Source organism: Dermacentor andersoni, chromosome 4 (assembly GCF_023375885.2).
Source record: "Dermacentor andersoni chromosome 4, qqDerAnde1_hic_scaffold, whole genome shotgun sequence".
NCBI classification, from domain to species: Eukaryota; Metazoa; Arthropoda; class Arachnida; order Ixodida; family Ixodidae; genus Dermacentor; species Dermacentor andersoni.
In genome coordinates this window covers 10,318,060-10,334,226 of record NC_092817.1, presented here as the reverse complement: position 1 = coordinate 10,334,226, position 16,167 = coordinate 10,318,060, and the positions used below count along the sequence as shown (strand labels likewise).

The window sequence follows — 16,167 nt, the reverse complement described above, 5'->3', positions numbered from 1 at the left end:
TAAATAAAAACATTAAATCAATTTAGACTGATAAAATATTATTTAAAACTACATTTTGGTTAATATTACGATAAGAGAATGATTGAACAAAAGGAAAATTTGACCTTCATCTTCTCTTCTAATAAATTGATTATTAGATGTGACAATGAAGACCAAAGGGCCATTTTTTAAAATTTCGCGCTGAAATCTCAGTGGTAGGTAATGTGACAACAGATTTAAATGTAGTTTTTCTTACTTGGGCGATCTTGGCTTCGGTAAAAGTTACCGAAACTTGTCACGTGAAATATTTTGCCCCGTTATAACCGAATGCAGTCCATCTTTACCGAAAAACAATTCACCAGGCTCTCGCAGAGGTCATCGAAATCTGTGACGCGTGCGGGTGCTTCGAGGCGGCGGCGCCACGCGTCGTTCATTTTCGCCTTTTTTCTCGCGTGCCATTGAACCTCTTTTCGTGGTAAGAGTGACTTTTCTTTGTATAGTAAAATGATAATTTACTGGTGAAATCGTTGTTTTCATTAGTGTCCCTTTAAGATTAGATAAACGTTAAGAGGTCGGTTGTTCGTGAATAATTTCTCAGTTATTGTGCCTGTGGAGAGTTTCGGCTACTCCAATACCGAACATATCGTGACCGATAATTTGAGTGTCTCAGATCCGTGATGCATGTGCGTCACGTGGCTTGTTATAGCTGAGGCGATAAGACAATGCTCACAATGATCTTGATGACGTAACGTAGATTGGCCGACTCCGCAATGCATCCGTAGTCCTCATTGTCCGGGTCGTAGCGCGGTATGTAGCCGTCGAATCCCGTACAGAGGAAGCACTTCTCTATGAAGAGCTCGAACGAGTGTCCCAGGCTTTGGAGCGGGCTCACCATTATCTTGCCGTAAATCTTGTCGCCTGCAGAGTCGATTGGTATAAGGCACGCACTCGACGAAAATGCGGAACAGTCTAGACGCGCGGACGTGCCCACGGTAACTGAAGGCACGGACTTTGCTTTAGGTAAGATGAGGCTGCACATTCGCACTGCGTCCGACATACAGGATGTACGCTGTGGACGAGATAAATAATACGAAAGGGGCAAGAGAAATCTTTTAATACAAGATAATATTTTTAGATGTGGTCGAAACAAAGTAAGCAACTGCTACTTAGAAAAAACGCTGTGTCTAAGCCATCGTGAATGTCGCGAGCCTTTTGTAGTCACTGAGAAGTTCAATAACAGTGCACCCTTTCTATTATAAGGGCACGCGTCCTGGAGCGACGATCTCGTCGCTGTCGGCATCTTCGACACTTTTGCGCTACAAACATTTATTTATTTATTTATTTATTTATTTATTTATTTATTTATTTATTTATTTATACCACAACCTCAGAGAGATCATCGCAGGGGTAGTAAATAACGAACAGTTACACAGAATAAGGCCCGAAGTCAGGAAACAAAGCAGCACGTAAAAATGAATGAATGACACAATTTGTTAAATGTATGAAGGATGAAAGAAAGTTACGGTAAGTGTTTCTCAAGCGACAAAAATGAATCTTGGGTCACAGCTCTATTAGAAACGCTGTTCCGCTCAACAATGTTTCTCGGAAAATCTACACGGACAAACGAAGAAGCGGGCAAACTGTGGCGAATATCGTGTCGATGAATTCGCTTCGCCAGTGCTCGAGCAGCCGTCTGTAACGTTGCGCCGCGACCCCAAGCACGCGTCTCGGCTAGGCCTGGACATTTCACGACCATTGTCTAGTAAGGCCGTCTCGACTACCACATCCATCGTTATGATTTTCTGCAATAGTGACTTTGAATTGGAGACGTGTCGCAGCATGCGCGCCCAGTTGGAGTCGACAGTGCTTCTCTGCAGCGCAGTCAAACACGACAGTGAGCGCCCCCTGCCGGCATTACGGCATTTGCGTCACTGCATATATGTCCTAGAGCGATAGCTCGGCTCTTCGTCCGAGTTCAGAACATGTTCTGTGTTCGCTACGTGCTCTGAAAGTCCTGGGAGTTGGCAGAATAAGCTATGCCTTCTTTAGTCGCGCTATCTAACATTTTTGTCGCACCACAGGGGTAAACCTCGGGGTTGCAATGAAAGCAACGCGTATAAGGACAGATGCAAGCGGCGAGCCCACCTGGCGCGAAGGAGACGTCGATGTCGTCCGCATCGGCCTGCAGGTCGACGGGCTCCCGCAGCCACAGGTCGCGCCGCTGGGTGATGTGGAACTGCGTGTCCAGCGAGAAACGCGTGGGCACCGGGTCGCTCACTTGCTGGAAGTGGATGGGCAGCTCGAAGGGCACCGGCTCCTGCGGCGTGCACCGCATCGGCTCCGAGAAGCGGGCCCCCTCGCGCACCGTGCACGGCACCAGGTGGATGCGGTACGTGCCCGAGTAGTCCTTCACCTGCGCACCATCCTGGCGTCAAGTGCGAAGCGGCACCGACCGGCTTTCGATCGAGCCACGGTCTCGACAAACACCGTCGACCACTGGGCACGACGACATAAAGCACAGGATATTGCTAGTCGAGCCCGCTGCCAAAACCGACTGATTCCGAAACTGGTGCTACGCCAACAAAAAGTCCTCAGCTCTGGCATGCGGTCCAAGAGCTAGCCATACGCGTGGCACGTTCAGGAGAACGAAGCTTATCCGACAAAGAACCAAGTACTTTGTAGCGAATAACTTGACGATAATGAGAAATTCGACACGGCCAGTAAAGGACGCGGGAGTGATCCCGGTTTTAAGCGTGTTACCCTTCTGTCTGGTATAGTGTCCACGGTCAGTATTTATGTTCGGGATAAATTTGAGCGGATACAAACGTCCCTCCGAAACTACAGGAACATGAGCCCTTGCGATAGCCAATATGACAGACTGCGGGGCAATATAGAGTTATGCGTACCCTGTCGATATAGCAGGAAACTAAGATCGAAAAAATCTTGTTCCCTTGATCTGATGTGATAAAATATATTTGCAGACAAATGATAATGCAAGCAAGCATATATTTACTTCGCTGACTTACCGCTTTCTCACGGCAAAAAAAGAAAAAGAAGAGATGAGAAAAAATGTCAGCGCGAGAAAGACACGGGACAAAAAAAAAAAAAAAAAAGACCAAACAGGACGAGCGCTGGTCTTACTTGTCCCGTGTTTTTCTCACACTGTTTTATTGCCATGAACCAGTACGAACAAGCTCAGTTTCAGACACGACTTTTTTCGAAAATTTATAATGATGTCATTAGATTCGCTTAAAGGTGCCATGACATGGTCGTTTAAGAGTTCTCTGTTTGCATTTGTAATTGAGAGTAGAGGGTTCAATATGGTTATATGAAAAAAGAAAAAAAAAAAACTTGGCGCTCAGCGCATATTTTAACCCGAAATTTAAATTTGAAGTGGCTGCCTCTGTACTCCTCCAGCCGTCATCAACCACCATTTTTGCAAGGCTGTGTGACGTCAGACACTGCAGGGGCCACCTCTGTGTCGTCTGCTTTGAAACAGTTCGAGACCACGTCGGACGTCTTTCTCCACACACTCTAGCACCCGGCGGCTCAGGAACGGCGTCGCCGTGGAATTGTGCACGCAATTCCTTCACTTGCGCGATAAAAGTAGTATAGTAAACCGCAGCGCCGAAAGACACATGCAAGGACGAAGCGATGCATGGTGGCCATGGCGTATTTCGAGCTGCTGCAATCACTTCCGGCGCATGCAGTATACAAAAGCATGTCCTTGGAGGCCGGCTTCTGTTACCCGAGGGAGCCGTTTCCGGGGGTGCCTATTTATTTCGTCACCACGCAGTGTCGCCAGAGTGCCTTACGGTTCGACTGCGACATTTAAAAAATTAAATACAAACTATTTACTGCACCAAATGCACTCAAATTTTGCCAGCTTGCTCTTAGACGCGTAAGGCTTAACGAACATCCTAAATTTAAGCTCGAATATTTGGTGTCATGGCCCCTTCAAGTGGTTTGACTTTTTTCGGTATTTTCTGAAGCGCGCGGTATATGATACAAAATAAACAGCTGAAAATTTTGCTACTTCAGGTTTCCTCCGATTGGGGAAGGATTTTAAGTCAACATTTAAAAGTCACAAGATGAATTAGTGAGCCATCTTCACACTTGTTTGAAATGGGTTATTGTCCGCCATCGAGTGGCTTGAACTACGAATGATGTGGAATTTCGTCCACGTTTTGTTTCAGTAAATATATATTTACGAGCATCGCTGGCGTAGAATATAAAGCTATGTCCTGCAGTGGGCATACAACAGTATGATGGTGATGATGATGATCGTAATGATGATGATGATGATGATGTTAATTGATGAATTCGTTTCTTTTAAATACAGTGATCTTGAAGTATGTACTGACCAAAACTCGCACAACAATGCTTCACTGGAACCGTTTTTCTTATTATGCATAAGGTACATGTACATGGTATATACAGGAGGAGGTACTATATGCGGGAGGAGCGACTCGGTGCCGTCATTCAATGTTTATTTATCACCTGCATGATTTCTTCTACCTCGTGGTCATCTGTGAGTTATGACATTGTTATTTACTACTGCAGTCCACGAGTCTTCTACATCACCTTTGATCACCTTTGATCACGTGAAACACAGCAACACAACTACGGCTTTTTGTTGTTGCTCTTAACCATGACAGACATACACTGCAGCTATCGCGATATGGCACACCATGATGTATCGCTGGAGAACTCGCTATGCATGGGCCGCACCTCTCGCTACTTAAGCACACAACAACTGCACGTGCGTATACGCCAACCACAGCTATTTGTTCGTTATAAGCATACGCTTGCAGCGTATAGCGGTATAAAGGGTAACGCTATACAGCGCGCCCGCCGCGTGCTTCTCCACGTGGCTTCAGCCTCTTCGCTCGATCCGCCAGTTTCTCTGCCGAGGGCACAACTCCGCCGTCGCCGACCGAGTCACGACGTGTGCAACGTTATCGCACGAAAGCCTTTGCCACGAGGCGTACGTGCGCAGCAGCAGTTACACTGGATCGGCGCTTCTCCACCGACAAAGCCGGGCTGCTTAATGAAATCGCATCAAACAGGATGTCTAGGACTGACGTTTTATAAGCAGGTGATGCTGCTTTGCGGTAATGCGGAATTTAGGGGCAATTCCGAAGTGTTGGTCCGCACAGTGCCCTTGGAAGAGAGAGCCGCCATTTTCATGACTTGAGGTAAAACTTGCAGTGTAAAGCTGTATTCTTCGTGCTCATAATCAAAAGCGGGGCTGAAAAGACCGGGCTTCAGGACACTAATAAAGTTTTGTGAATGAATGAATGCAGGCTTTCACTTTTGCTCGTCCCTGAAAATATGCAAGTTATGAAGGATAATTCGCTCTCCACCATGCAAGTAAATTTTGAGGTTGCTAGCCTTAAAGCGTTTTCTGGGGAGTCGCAAGCTTGCATCTCCTCTGCTACATGGCAGCAATCGTACCTCGGCAGCCTATACGCAAGCTCACGAAGCTCTTTGGTCACTTAGCGCTGGAGCGCAAATCTGGCTGGCGGTTTGTCGTAACACAAACTACTGTTCTTTACTTGACACCATGTTTTTTTTTTATAGTTAGAATTTTTCGTTTAATCGTAAGAAGCATATAGCGCATTTCGACCTGTGCAGGTCAAGCACCTGACGTTACTTGCTCGACAAACTACAATGGCCAGGTGACTAATGAAAAATATTCACTGTTCAATGTTTGAATTATTAACTTTAGAACAAATGCTTCAATATCGAAATTGAGGCCGAGCAGAAGTGAAGTCATCTCTGCGTAGCATAAATCCTAGGACTAGCGCCACTTTTAATATGATGATCAAAATAAACCATACATTCGCCAATTAAAAATAAAAGGATGTAGATTGTCGTTTCGGCGCCCATACGGGGTCCTTTGTTCGTAATGCGGACAAAAAGCTATGGTAGTGGTTTCTGTACGAAGCAGAGGACGTAATGAGTGTGCTTAAATGTTAGGCAGGTTGCCTAGTGAGCGGCTTGTAACGTGAGGTGCAGTTTGCATGTCCGGAGGGGCAACCTGCCTGATATTTGTGCCCGCTCAATGTGCGATCTACTTCGTACATAAGCCGTCACCACAGCTTTGTGAACAAAGGACCTTTATTGTGACAAAGGACCTTTATGGACTCTGAAACGTCCGTCGTCATTATATTTATTTTTACTGGCGAGGGTATGCTTTATTTCCATTATGTCGCTTCCTCCCGCGACGTGTTTTCGTGAAACACTGGATTAGCCTTTCGACATGGTCGTCTCGGAAATCTGGAAAAAAAAATTCACTGATTGCAACTGAAAAACGGCTTGACCCACGCTTTTGGGAAACTGTTAGCCGGAACGCCAACGTACTTCTTAGCACACTTTAAGGCCTGACTCTCGTAACTGGTGCTAGGCTTAAGATTTCTGCTGAGAAAACATAGCTTCACTATACTGATCAGTTTCAATTTCACAACTGAAACCGGTATCTTAAAGTAAATAATTAGAAATCTAACTGGTAAATCTATCTTATTATTTATCTGGACATTGCGATTAGTGATACAGGTAATTTCTGCCTATTACATATACAGGGTGCATTTGTTTAGACAATATAGATTTTTTATGACGATGGTAAAATGTATTTATATAGAGAAAGGTTATAAGCGTAGCGAACGCGGCGTTTTTGCAGACGAGTTCCCAGGCGAGGCGGACATACTCTGCCACTAATAAGGTGAGCTTCAGAAGACTAATCACCAAAAATAATTAATAAAATTATTCATTAGTGCCTTCCGGGCAGTTGTCTAAATGGCAGTTTCAGAGGCAGTGAAATTTGCATGCACACTCATCTTTTAATAATCTTGAGAACTGCAAACAAATCGAGACATTCATCGCCAAATTACAACGCACAGTCGAGGCAATATCGAGACTGAGCGCGTCCCTATACGCGTCGGATGGCAATGCCCCGTAAAAAAGCGTCGGGCCAAGTTTGAATGCCGCGGCAAATCCTGACCCGACACACATCGGCACCTGCTGGCCAGGTGTGCCGCGTCAGCAGCGGCTGCGACTTCCCGAGGCGTTCGGTTACAAACTTCCTCGCGCTTGTCCTCACGGGGCGTTTCGGGCTGACGTGGTGATCGCGGGGCCGAGCTTCCCATGCGCTCCCGCGGCGCTCGGTTTCGATGTTTCCCGGATTTACCGTTGAAATTCGATTAGAAATATCTCGTATTAGATGCGACTTTCGAGATGGAAAAAAAGAAGACGGTGCATTAAAACGTGACTGCCTTCAAGTTCACCATTTACACAACCGCCCCGAAAGTACTAATAAAAAAAAGATAGTTAATTCATTTCTGTTAGTTAGGCTTCTGAAGCTCACGTTATTAGCGGCAAGGTATGTCCCCTTTGCCTGGGAACTCGTCTGCAAAAATGCCACGTTCGCTGCGCTTATCATCATCATCAGCCTAGTTACGCCCACTGCAGAGCAAAGGCCTCTCCCATACTTCTCCAACTACCCCGGTCATGTACTAATTGTGGCCATGTTATCAATGCAAACGTCTTAATGTCATCCACCCACCTAACTTTCTGCCGCCCCCTACTACGCTTCCCTTCCCTTGGAATCCAGTCCGTAACCCTTAATGACCATCGGTTATCTTCCCTCCTCATTACAAGTCCGGCCCATGCCCATTTCTTTTTCTTGATTTCAACTAAGATGTCATTTACCCGCGTTTGTTCCCTCACCCAATCTGCCCTTTTCTTATCCCTTAACGTTACACCTATCATTCTTCTTTCCATAGCTCGTTGCGTCGTCCTCAATTTCAGCAGAACCCTTTTCGTAAGCCTCCAGGTTTCTGCCCCGTAGGTGAGTACTGATAAGACACAGCTGTTATACACTTTCCTCTTGAGGGATAGTGGCAACCTGCTGTTCATGATTTGAGAATGCCTGCCAAACGCACCCCAGCCCATTCTTATTCTTCTGGTTATTTCAGTCTCATGATCCGGATCCGTGGTCACTACCTGCCCTAAGTAGATGTATTCCCTTACCACTTCCAGTGCCTCGCTACCTATCGTAAACCGCTGTTCTCTTCCGAGACTGTTAAACATTACTTTAGTTTTATGTAGATTAATTTTCAGACCCACCCTTCTGCTTTGCCTCTCCAGGTCAGTGAGCATGCATTGCAATTGGTCTCCTGAGTTACTAAGCAAGGCAATATCATCAGCGAATCGCAAGTTGCTAAGGTATTCTTCCTCAACTTTTGTCCCCAATTCTTCCCACTCCAGGTCTCTGAATACCTTCTGTAAACATGCTGTGAACAGCATTGGAGATATCGTATCTCCCTGTCTGACGCCTTTCTTTATTGGGATTTTGTTGCTTTCTTTGTGGAGGATTACGGTGGCTGTGGAACCGCTATAGATATCTTCCAGTATCTTTACATATGGCTCATCTACACCCTGATTCCGTAGTGCCTTTATGACTGCTGAGGTTTCGACTGAATCAAATGCTTTTTCGTAATCAATGAAGGCTATATATAAGGGTTGGTTATATTCCGCACATTTCTCTATCACCTGATTGATAGTGTGAATATGGTCTATTGTTGAGTAGCCTTTACGGAATCCTGCCTGGTCCTTTGGTTGACAGAAATCTAAGGTATTCCTGATTCTATTTGCCATTACCTTAGTAAATACTTTGTAGTCAACGGACAGTAAGCTGATCGGTCCATAATTTTTCAAGTCTTTGGCGTCCCCTTTCTTATGGATTAGGATTATGTTATCGTTCTTCCAAGATTCCGGTACGTTCGAGGTCATGAGGCATTGTGTATATAGGGCGGCTAATCTTTCTAGGACAGTGTTCCCATCATCCTTCAACAAATCTGCTGTTACCTGATCCTCCCCAGCTGCCTTCCCCCTTTGCATAGCTCCCAAGGCGTTCTTTACCTCTTCCGGTGTTACTTGTGGGATTTCAAGTTCCTCTTGCCTATTCTCTCTCACCTTATCGTCGTGGCTGTTACTGCTACTGTATAAATCTCTATAAAACTCTTCAGCCACTTGAACTATCTCATCCATATTAGTAATGATATTGCCGGCTTTGTCTCTTAACGCACACATCTGATTCTTGCCTATTCCTAGTTTCTTCTTCACTGCTTTTAGGCTTCCTCCGTTCCTGAGAGCCTGTTCAATTCTATCCATATTATAGTTCCTTATGTCCGCTGTCTTACGCTTGTTGATTAACTTAGAAAGTTCTGTCAGTTCTATTCTAGCTGTAGGGTTAGAGGCTTTCATTTTTTCATTTTTTTAAGGGCGGAGAAGAAGGAAAGAAAGGAAAGCAAAATTGCAGCGCCGTGGTTTTAAAGCGCAACAGTGGTAGAGAAACGGAAGGCGATATAAGCGCGCGTGGCCATGATACGCACACGACAAACTGCCCTAAAACATTTAGACTTGAGGGAAAGCTTCGTTAACAAACGATAGCACAGCAATCAGCACTCGAATATAATTATAACCTCAATAATAATTGTAAATATTCATCTCATTTATGGGATCTAATGCGCGTGCTGTTGCTTTGTCTCTGCGTGTAGTAGTTAAGAGAGCCAGTTTAAGGGCGGAGAAGGAAGGAAAGGAAAGTCTCTGAAGCAAAATTGCAGCGCCGTGGTTTTAAAGCGCAACCGTGGTAGAGAATCGTCACTTACAGCGCAAACATAGACGGAGGACAAAAAAGAACGACGTAGACAAGCGCTTGTCTACGTCGTTCTTTTTTGTCCTCCGTCTATGTTTGCGCTGTAAGTGACGATTTTACCATGGAATTCCAACTAGCCCGTAGTCAAACCTTGCGTGGTAGAGAAACGGAAGGTGATATAAGCGTGCGTGGCCATGATACGCACACGACAAACTGCCTTAAAATATTTAGACTTGAGGGAAAGCTTCGTTATCAAACGATAGCACGGCAATCAGCACTCGAATACGACGAGAGAAATGATTTAGACGTGGAAAATTCCCTTGAAATAAATATGGTTTGCGAGACAAATGCTTGTAAGTATTGAACCTCTTAAAAGATGAGGGGGGAATATGCGCTCACCGAGAGGGCATCGTCAGCACGAGACCACCACCAGGCACCTTACTGAGACGTGGAGGGCTCTGCGGCCGGAAACAAAGCCTCCCTTCTCCGCCGGCCAAGAGCCCTCTTATGAAAAATCTGTATCCTCTAAAAAAAGCACCCTGTATACCATCTAAAATACGGAACAAAGCTGTCACAGGTGATATAAAAATGCGTTTGAATTAAAAGAAAATAATAAGAAATACAAATGGTATATGTACACATGCCATTGCTTTGAATTAGACCTCCGCGAGCTTAACTTGCAGTTCTAAATGAAGCGACACCATGCTTATGCATAAAACAAGAAAGAAAAAGAAATATGACGGCCCCTAGCTGTGATAGCTTTTTTTTTTTTTTAATGAGAGCCTCCCATTGAAAAGCACCCCGCGTTTCAGTCACTGTGGAGTTACAGAGGACTGCACTCTACCGCTTTCTGATCGAAGTTCATATTCATAACCTCTGAATTCCGTACTCGTCGCACAGCGATTTCACATCACCATTGCGAAACAGAAATGTTCCGCATAACATGAAAAAGCAAGAATGAAGTGACACGTACAGCCACGTCTGAGACGAACTCCCACTCCTGTTGCGCTTCGCTGTAGGTCGCGTCTCGTCGTATGAGCTTCAGTGTGAACGTGAGGTCAGGCTGTTCTTCGGACGTGACGTACGACATCTTTTTCAATTCTGCATCCCACGAGAGGAGACAAAAGGACAACAGTAAAAGAGCAAACTGTTTGTAAGATGCAGCAGGATGGGACACGTGCTTTAGCATTATTTAGCGCACAAAACATCTCTCTCCTTTCTCTAAAATTCTAATGGCTCTACTTTGCCAGCGGAAATTCTCACCTCTGCTTTCGAGGATGTACTGCCCGTGGAAGCCGGAGACAGTGCGGAATCGCACGACCAGCTGTCCGTTCTCGTTGATCCGCATCTGTGTCGGGTATATGCTCCCTGCGTGCAGAGAAGAGACGAGGGGTGCACTCTGCATCGCGCATACAAGGCTGCTCCGCAAGCGGAACGCTTACAGTGCGTGTGCGCGGAGTACTTCTCGGTAAGTACTCCTCGGGAAGCATTGGTGATAAGTGAATTGCGTGCAGAGTGCGTTTTCCTCTCAAATGTACAGTCTATCCAAGTCGAGACACTGCCCCTGGCATCTCTGATGTACGCAGTCTTCGACTCCGGTAATGCCCGTGGAGCGATCGGTTATTATTATTACAGCGAAGCTGTTTTTGGCTAGGGTTCCGTGCATTTTTCGTGTCCGTCAACAAATCTGCGGGAGCAAGAACTATCATCATGAGCAGTGACTCGTGCCACTGCTCGCGTATTCGTCGTCGCCTTCCACCACAGCTGGTTCCGATGCCGCTAAGCGTTCCCATACTGCCCTTCCCTCTGCGAAGGCGCTGACGGCACTGGCCCACTGCCAGTCGGTGCGGTGATTTCGGTCTCAAATTCTCTGCCTCAGTATATCGCTGAATGAAAACACAAATGTATATAACGAATGTATAGCAAAAAATGAGCGCGGATGTATAAATATAAGTGCGTGTGCGTACCTTTCGTCACAATGACCACCGATCAAGACAATAAATGTATTCGTACCTTTGTTCCCAATTCTGTCACCTCTTTGTCGCGTGCTACACAGCTTCGCTGGTCATCCACCTCTACAGAGTGGAATGACTCATGATTTTATTATTATTATTATTATTATTATTATTATTATTATTTCAGTGAAAATATATAGTCTTTGTCACCATGTGCTGGCAACAGCCACTCTTTCCACTTGGTTATTAAATGAAATAAAACAAGGGCATATGAACGTATACTAAGGTCAGTTATGTAAATTGTAGCAATAGGCAGCGCATGAAACAAGTAAATATGAAGTCTTGCCAGAAAAGTTACAGTAGACAATGAGTGCCCGGATGCCGGTAGCACCATCTGCCTATTCAGTGTGGTGCGTCTCCAGGATAATAAAAACATCTGGCATGAGCGGCCGGACTTCAGTGTTCTCCTGCGTAATCTGTCGCACTTCACGTAGCAAATCCAAATTTAAGGCATGCGTTTTTCGGGTGAGCCCGATCGATTGCGTGGATACCGACCGTTCAGATGAGAGTCGAGATAGGTGGAGATTCCGTGGTCCCAGAGGATGGCCGTGTTGTAGACGAAGCTGATCTTGAGCTCTGTCACCATGTCGCTGTGCTGCCAGCCACCCAGCGCGGCGGTCGAGTGGAGCGCGTACGACACGTAAAGGGGGACAGACATGGACACGTACGACTGCACCAAGTTCAGGGCCTGCGAGGGTGATTGGGAGCACGTTGGACCGTGGCCGTCTCGGCGTCAACGTGTTGTGGCAACGCATCCCCCGTTATGACCATTGGCAGCCGACTCTTTGTTTTCGTGGTCACAGAACGCTCGACCACAGATGCTGCTGGGTGGCGGCATGTAGATCGAGTCCACAGCCTGACACTTGTGAGCAGAACGCTCGTCATTGCACGCGCAGTGAAGCTTCACAAATGCGTCTTAGTTGCAATACACCTGTGCGCTGCTGCGAAAAATGGCTCGCGAATCGCCGGTGCTTTAAACAAGTAAGTGGTGTCATTTTATATGTTAATACATTGGCGCTACGACACAGATTGGCGTATAATTCTATCTCTCCAGTTTAATATGTACTACATAGATACGTATCGGCTTGCTGATGCTGTTATTGTATTAGACAAAAATCGAGACACAAACTAGACAAAAATCGAAATATTTAAGATGTTAAGATTTGTTTCGAAACGCAAAGAGCATTTTCCTCCATTGAATTATATATGTATGCCGCTTCAACACAAGCTGCGAACGTTGGTTGCGTTTCATCTTTCTTATAATATACCAACAGGCGGATCAATTCGTTCGACACTGGATTTGACAGAGCTCCTATTGATGCCCCCATAGAAATGAAAAACAAAAAAACAAATGCCCTAAGAGAGAATTTTCGACTTGCCTGCCCATCATGGTTTATAGAGCCACCACATTCGGAAACGAGCTCTGAAAGCGTGTAGAAAGCTGTCCAGTTCCACATGCACGACTCCAGGTCCAGGCTTTTGTAAAATCTGCAAACCAAGACAAGAAATAAACGTGGACGTCATAAACTGTTCGTCACTAGATGCGAGAATTATGACAGGCGTAGCGTTGGGGCTGCACATAAGTCGGAAAACCCGCTCGTGAGTCGACTCGCTCACACTCACTCAGGATCAGATTCACTCACGAGTCCGGGTCTAATTGAGCCCGGCTGAATGGAGTTTTGGTGAGTCTGCGTGAGTTCCCAGTGAGCTCTAAGCAAAGAAATAGGTTTTGTGAGCAAGTGCAAGTGAGTTTCGTTTATTTTTCTGGCCAATAAGCATGTATATGAGTTATATTTACTGGCCTGTTGATCGTACTGCAAAATTGGGTGTTAGGCTGGGTGTCTAGCGTTGTCTAAAGCGCAGTGACGAAGCTGTCCATTGTTGCTAATAACAATCATATATTGCCTCATTAGTTGATTAAATATAGCGCCTGCACGATGGCTGAGTTGGTGATGCCAGCTACAGACCTTTTCTGCGTCGTACGGGCAGAGTTATATTGAAGATAAAGCCTTTAGAGACCACACGGATTTGGCGTACGTGGGATCGGGATATCTTTCTGGCCCCCTCTTGGTCGAAAAACGGCCCTGTCGTGCCTATAGAGCCTCGTAGGTCTCAACGAGACAACAAGCGAGATTTAGGCCCAAAGTAGTCAATATTAACGGTACGGGTGTAAGAACCGCCAATATGCTCAGAAATAAACAACATTGCACAGTAGACTGCACTATCTCCGGGATCGACCCACCTGGTCTCATGGTGAACAAAAAGAAAGTCTTGTCAACCAAAGCCGATGCGAAGGAAAAAAAAAAAAAACGTCGACTTACACACGCGAAAAAGAAAAATGAGAATTTTACATGAATAAAGAAATAGAAGGTCCATAAAAAATTGTAGTCTGGCAAGGGAATGAAGAAAATACTGCAAATAACGCAAATATATCATTATGCAACATTGCATCATATTTAAAGTCAAATTTTCAGTACAACATAAATACATATATCATGTACGTCGACCTTGTCTTCCTTCGCGTCTACTGTGGTTGACGCGCCTTTTTTTCTTTCTTTCTTTTATCAATGGCCTCGAACAGGTACCGTTTTATTAGTCAAATTACATATGTCAGGAGGCGAGCCTCGAAGTGAGAGAATCTGACAAAATAACTCCCAAAATTGAAAAAAGGAACATTGCAACAATCATCGTTCCTAAGGACTTTAGATGTCCAGGAATTTCGAAGTGAAAAACAAACCGATGACACAAAAGTTTCTCCTCACGAAGTTTGGAAATAATTAAAATAACACTCAACATATTGATGGTAGATGCAAACAAAGTACTTTAAAGCATAAATGTATGGCATACATTTATGACTAAGAGTGGAATGTAGTACCTCGAACTTTCATGTGACGACATATTAAAGTTCAGGATGTTTACGAAATTTTCCAATGCTCTCTTGCATCAATCCGAGTTCTTGTCTGTCAGCAAGGGTTGTGGGTTGGTGGTGATGAATGTTTAGCCACAGTGGTCTGTAGCTTGATAAGCTTCTTTTCGTTTAACCGATCGGCCTCGCCTACTCTCTGAATGCATTATGGTGAAATAGTAAGTCGTTTTATTTTGCGCAGATGCTCTAGTTTCTCGCGCCCTCTGATGTATTTAGTTATCACAAAAGGGTCGCCAATTACTACGCATACACAGATGAAGTATAGACAGGACGAGCGCCACTTGTCTATACTTGTATGTGCGTGTTAATTTGCACCCCACTTCTAACAGCTGTGCTTTGCCAACTAGTCCAACATGTCTTCCCCGAACGGCTGTCACATCGCGCATCACACGTGACGGTAGGGGGGCAGTAGGGTCGACAGTTTCCAGCTGGGACGAGATATTGCGCGAGTGTTGCGATGTGACCGCCACATGATGGCGGGCGCAACGCAAGCTTTTCCACTTGCGAAGGTCGACGTCTGCAATAAAGCACTCGTATCCAGAAAGGCCAAATGGTGCGCGGATCAATGAAAGCTGGTGCAGCATCCGAACGAGTGAGGAGAGAACCGCGGCACATGCTGTAATGTTCTGTTCCTTCAGGCGACTGTCAATTCACTGAACTGGCTTTTTTCCCTTTTTCGGTGCAGTAACCTTGAATCCTGCCAAACTTATATTAATCAAAAAAGTTTCAGTTTTGACCAGTGAAAGCGACCTGTGGGCATACGGCGTCGTGCTTCTGAGCACGAGGTCGCTAGCTTGGTTTCAGGCCGCATTTCAAATGGGATGCAAGAACGCTCGTGCGCTTTGCTTTGGGTGCACCTTAAGAGAAGCACACCTAATCAAACCGAATCTGAAGCCTCCATCGGCGGTGTCTTCCGGAGCCCACGTGCTACCTTGCATGGGACGTTACGCGGCATCAATCAACATTAACCAAGAAAAATGCAGTGGAAGGTACAGACGTGCATACCTCAAACTATCAGCTTTCAGAGTATGTCGCGTACTCATTTGCTGCTTGTGAAATTCTTAACAGTAAACGGAGTTACAAGAAAAGAAAGAAAAATGAAATGGGAGGACGCTTAAGCTTCGCCTTTAAGAGTGGAACGCGATAGCATTTAAAGGATGCCTGACTCACGCTTCTCGGTAACTGCAGCCTATGTAACCGTTATGTTTACCGGGAAACGCTGGCGGCGAAGGCTATGCTTCTGGTAAAAACGCGGCCTCTTGCGTGGGCGGGGATGCGGTGGAGGTAAGCCCCATCTGTAGGTGTTGCAAGGAACCGGGCGTGCCGCTTTATGAACTTTCTAATTTGCGCGCCGGCGGAGGCCATGACCGCTCTATAAATATTAGAAACGCTGGAAAAGGGGTTTGTGTTTTTTGAGTTTCCGCTTCACAGAATTTTGTTTTCTCGTATATTCAAATTACAATCCGATGCTATCATGTCTGTAGGTTGTGTGTAAGTCGTACTTTACGATTTTTCTGACGTATTTTACCTTGAGAAATTCAGCTATTTGAGTGACTTCCTTGCGCTACATGGAGGGCCTGTGTGGTTGG

At 45.5% G+C, this 16,167-nt stretch overlaps 1 protein-coding gene across 1 annotated transcript in view; it reads right to left on the bottom strand.

Moving 5' to 3' along the window:
• Nucleotides 1-16,167, bottom strand: part of LOC126535760 (FRAS1-related extracellular matrix protein 2-like) — a 252,070-nt gene that overhangs the window by 5,157 nt on the left and 230,746 nt on the right. The window contains exons 17-22 of the mRNA XM_050182550.3: nt 13,032-13,140; nt 12,148-12,340; nt 10,901-11,005; nt 10,611-10,738; nt 2,125-2,392; nt 710-897 (exon numbers count right to left, since the gene is read on the bottom strand). Coding sequence (XP_050038507.2) covers nt 710-897; nt 2,125-2,392; nt 10,611-10,738; nt 10,901-11,005; nt 12,148-12,340; nt 13,032-13,140 — 991 coding nt within the window. The remainder of the gene's footprint in view (nt 1-709; nt 898-2,124; nt 2,393-10,610; nt 10,739-10,900; nt 11,006-12,147; nt 12,341-13,031; nt 13,141-16,167) is intronic.